Source organism: Elephantulus edwardii, unplaced genomic scaffold (assembly GCF_000299155.1).
Source record: "Elephantulus edwardii isolate Elephantulus edwardi_28Jun2011 unplaced genomic scaffold, EleEdw1.0 scaffold00028, whole genome shotgun sequence".
Classification (NCBI taxonomy): Eukaryota; Metazoa; Chordata; class Mammalia; order Macroscelidea; family Macroscelididae; genus Elephantulus; species Elephantulus edwardii.
The window spans coordinates 13,238,332-13,243,211 of record NW_006399778.1 but is presented as its reverse complement, the minus strand read 5'-3'; the positions used below and the strand labels follow the sequence as shown (position 1 = coordinate 13,243,211).

The 4,880-nt window shown below is 51.2% G+C and overlaps 1 protein-coding gene across 1 annotated transcript in view; it reads right to left on the bottom strand.

Moving 5' to 3' along the window:
• Positions 1–4,880, bottom strand: part of TMCO4 (transmembrane and coiled-coil domains 4) — a 146,474-nt gene that overhangs the window by 9,911 nt on the left and 131,683 nt on the right. The window contains exon 13 of the mRNA XM_006883582.1: positions 4,191–4,308. Within this exon, the coding sequence (XP_006883644.1) occupies positions 4,191–4,308 (118 nt within the window). The remainder of the gene's footprint in view (positions 1–4,190; positions 4,309–4,880) is intronic.

The window sequence follows — 4,880 nt, the reverse complement described above, 5'->3', positions numbered from 1 at the left end:
GTAATTGCAAAGACTATGGCCTGGATCAGGCGCACCTTAGTCTCCAGCCTGATGTTGTTGCTCTTCCTTCAGTACTCTTGAGAGGTCCCTCACAGCTGACTTTCCCAGTGCAATTCATCTCCTGATTTCCTGGTTGCTGTAACCAAGAAAATTGCTACTCTACAAGTGAAGAAATTGAGCCTTTGAAAGATGAAGTGACTGGGATGTGAAGTTAGACCAGTCAGCTCTAAAGCCTGCGCTCGAAAGTCAGCGGGGTGGAGGCACTTTAAAGTCCTTCTCCTTTTACAGAGAAAGACTGTAAATCCCAGAGAGGGCTGGTGGTTTACCTATGACACACAGCGCACGAACAGAACAGCCATGTGCTTGAGAGACTGAGTTGAGGCTGCCTAGCTGGACTGGAGCCTCTGGCCCTCCACAGCAGTGCAGACAGATTGCTCTGGTGCAAGGGCCAAGCACAAGAAGGACGACACTCCTCTAAGGCTGAGGGAAGATTTTTATTGAAAAAGAGGACAGGAAAACACTGGGGAGCCTCAGGAGAAACACAGAGACCAGGCTGGCAAACGTCTGCATTTTCATTTGAATCACTAATCACACTGGGGTATTCAAATGATTTTTCCGGAACACAAAAGAAAAATTCCCTGCAGTTTTGTTATTTTTTTTTCATGACTAGAACCTATCTACATCTTGCTACTTTTTTTACAAAGGCTTTGAAATAATTTTCAGTGAAAATGTCACATAAGAAAGAGACTCAGGCTCTGGGTTGTGGATAGGAGTCCCTGGGTCATGCCAACAGTTAAGGGCTTTTACTGCTAATGTTTTGGCTAGCAGCAAAGTGTGTTAATAATTTGTTCCATGCTGGGAGGTTTGAGTCCATCCAGAGGTGCCTCGGGGGAAATGCCTGGTGATCTACTTTAGGAAAATCGGTCACTGAAAAAGTGACACACAGTTCTACTCTGCTACGTTCAGGGTCATCATGAGTTAGCGTCCCCTAGATGGCAACTGGGCTAGCATATAGAAAATGAATGAGAGTTTTCCTGCGAGGAGGTGAAGAATAGAAAGTTAGCAGGGCTGAACCTCTTGGGAGCCCCATTCATAAATTCTGTAGAAACCTTACACCCACAGTAAGAGACCAGACCCGTCCTCCCTAAACATTTCAGCACTGGCCCCCAGGCCAGGTGGTGCCAGGGCCGCATGGAGAGCGTGGCCGCCCGCTGTGGCTGAGTCTAGATGGAAAGCTCACCTCACAGCTGTCCTACAGCAAACAGCTCCAGCCCCCTCGGCTACAAGTTAGCCAGAGGTCTCTGCGCAGACTCGTCCCCAAGCTGTTACTCTGCAGAGATGCAGAGGGAGAAGTTGCTGGCACAGTGCTTCACTTTTGCTCATGGCCAGAGGGATGAGAGGGCAGGGGTGAAAGTGGGAAAGACTCTCTTGTTCGCCTGGACAGTTCTGGCTTAACTGTTGGACAGAGACTCCATCCTGTCCTGAAATGAGATCTGCCGCTCACCTAGATAGACAATTGAGTGTCCCCAATATGGAGAAGCCTTCCTTGCCATGCTGGTCAGGACTCTTGCTGGGGCTCCCCAGTGACAGCCCTCACTACATCCCATCATCACTTCTAACTCCCCTCTGATCACCACTGGCCAGCCCCACACCCCTTCAGAGGTCACCGGATACATCCAGACATACATGGGCTCTAGCATTTTCTTTTTGTCTCCTTTAACCTGCCCACTCGGAGGCTACCACCACCGCTGCCTGCCCTAGCAATTCCTTCCAAGTCAGTTCCTTCAGCCCCCCTTGGATTCCATCATCTCTTGGGGCTCAGTTTCTTCATCTGTAAGATGGGACTAATACAGCTATCGACATCTCATGAGCTGGTTGTCGATGAGATTACATGTTAGTGTCAGAATTAGAGGTCACTGCCTGGAACACAGAGAGAGGCCTGAATGCAAGCAGAACAAATGCGGTGGTTAAGTACCAGTAGGTTCCCTTGGTTCATCATGTCTACCATTCACTTGCTGTGCCACCTCCTGCAGCCTCCGTTTCCATGTCTGTAAAATGGGGTAATGATGCCCTACCTCCTGAGACTGCCACGCAGATCAAATATTACCTGTGAAGCACCCACAAGGAGGAGCACAGAAACCTGGCACAGAAAGGTTGGCTATTGCTGATAGTATTATTATTGAGTGTCTGCTTTGTGCCAAGCCCTGTTCTTATTCTAGAAGTCTGCTGACATTTCCTTTGGAATACGCAGAGTTTTGCCCCATGCTGACTCTCTGAGCTCCAGAAACCTTATTAAGTGGTGTCTGCTCTTTGAGGGCAGATAATCCTGCCAGTCCATCATGCCACAGCAGAGGGGGCAGGGCAGGGATGCCGACCGGCCGTGGTGGCCTTTAATTTCCCAGGAAATGCCAGCTATCTGAGATGGGCCAGTCCCATGTTCACTCCAGGCCTGGGCTCATCCTGAGCTCAGAAGTCAGCCTGGGCCTTGTCTCGGGTGCCCACCCAGCCCTGCTCTGAGCCAAGGGGTGGCTCGTATTTCCCAAACAGCAGTCCTGGAAACTGCTCTGCCAGCGACCTCTGCCCCACTGAGATATGTCAAGGAAAACAGGAGGGCAGCACAAAGGCAATGCTAATTATCTCTAATTACCCAGAAGAGGAAAGCACTGCTTTTCCTGAGGAGCTCCTAATGTGATAAAGAGCTATTATTAGGCAGGGGCTGGGAAGCTGCCACTTGTGACAGCGTGAAAAGGCAGAGAAGACACAGAAGCTGCTGGTCCCAAAGGCAAAGGAATTATGATGGTGGCAGGGGCGGGAGAGGAAGGGACTAGTATTGAACGAGGGCCTACAACATGCCATACATCTGGGAGGTAAGTGGTAGCTCTCTTGTTACAGACGAGGGGACTGAGGCACAGAGAGGTTAAGTACAGCCCAAGGTTGCACAGCTGGCAAACAGTGGCTGAGCCAGAATTATAATCTGGGTCCTTCTGGTGCTAAAAGCTGAGCTGGTCCTACTGTGCCACATAAGGGGCTTCTCCCAGGGCAGAAACCAGACCTGTGGGAGCTTTAAAAGGAACCTCTAGCTCTCCCTTCTGATGTTTGCTTCATCTGCAAGTTCTGTTCACTACGGTGGCCCTGCTGGTATGTGAAATGCCAGTGACATAGCTTCTGGCATGATGGTGACACATAACACCCCATAGTACAACAAACTGCCAGGGAATTCCTTAGGAGAGAGGATGATAAGGTGCAGCTTGCTTACTGTGGACAGGTCATCAAGAAAGGCTAACCACTGGAGAAGGACAACTTTATTTGGTTAAGCAGAGAGTCTATGAAAAGGAGATAAACCCCCCGTGAGACGGACACAACAGGTACAGCAATGGACTCAGACACACCAGGGACTGTGAAGATGGCACTGGGTGGGGCAGCATCTCGTCCTGTGGACCATGGGCCATCATAAGTGAAAGCCAACTCCAGAGCCACAACAAACACAGCCTACTTTTTGGTGGTGGTGTGAAGCTTACATCAGACAGGGCAAGCATATCAGGGATAAAGAGAATCTAAGAAGCTTCCATGGCTCTAGGGGTAGAAGCTCACACCCTGGGGAAGAAGTGGTGGATTTTTTGAGTAGACACATCTAGAACCTCCTCTTATTCTTGGGCAAACCTCAGTCCCTGGGAAGCTCCCAGTTAGGAAGGCCTTGGCCACTTCCTTGGTGGTCTTCAGGTCAGTTAGGACCGTCAGTTAGGGCCCTAGGCATGTGGGGGAGCAAAGATACAAGCCAGGATGAGCTGACTCTGGCAACACGGTGGCAGGCTGAAGTGGGAGGCCCAGGAGTCTTTGGGAAAGAACCCAGCCAATGGATTTCAGAGGTGGCAAAGCCTGGTAAAATTTAGTTCTTAATTTTTTTTGTGTGCAAGAATTTCCCTATGTTTTCAGATCCTCTGTCAAGTCTCCCTAAATGTGACGCTCTGCATCAGCTGTGCTGGGAAGGAGGCATCGGCAGGTGGAGTGGTTGGTGCCCCATCTACTGACATGGGAGAAGGGAGAAGCCAGCAGAGCCCTCTGCCCTAGGCGATTGTTCAGACGCTCAGGGAGGGGCCTGACCTTCCTGCTGGTGGAACACAGGTTGGGGTACCTAAGCCCTTCTCCCCTGACCAATCCAGAGCCCTGGGAGAGGCCAGGCTGATACTCACCACCGAGGACAGGTCCACATTCTCCACCCTCCGGTCATCCAGCTGCACAGGCTGCAGGCCGGCCACGCGCAGCTGCACTGATGAGGTGCGGTACACGAAGCTCAGCAGCCAGTCTCCCCTGGGAGTGGGAGAGAGGGAGCATCAGTTGCAGGAGGACAGAGATGAGCCAGGGAGTCTGGTGGGAAGTCAGTGGGAGACCAGGGCCCCTAACCGTGCCCACCTCCTCACCATGGGGAGTAATGCAATGGTTCTGGGTGCCTCCTGAGAGCCAGGGCCTGTGTCCTGGACTTTGCATGACCACACTTTTGGGGAACGCCACAACAACTCCACAAGGGCTGGGCTTTTGTCTGCTTTGTTCCCTTACTGGGTTCCAGGACTGAGAACACAGCCTGACCTTCGTTAGATAATTTTATCTGTTGACTGACTGAAAACTGGGGTAAAGTCCTGGACAGGTCAGTGTGTTGCTGAGGGGAACTGCTTTCAGGTGCGGGGGTGGGGGGGGGGATGAGGTTCTAGTTCTCGGAGCCTGAAACAGGAGGGTCACTTAGGAGGAAGACTGTGAGGGGATGACCCTCTAAAAGCTCTGTTATGTGTGGCTCTTGTTGCTGTTGTGATGTGCTGTCGAGTCGCTTGCGACTCATAGAGACCTTATGTACAACAGCCCTAAATCCTGCTCTATCCTGTGCCAAT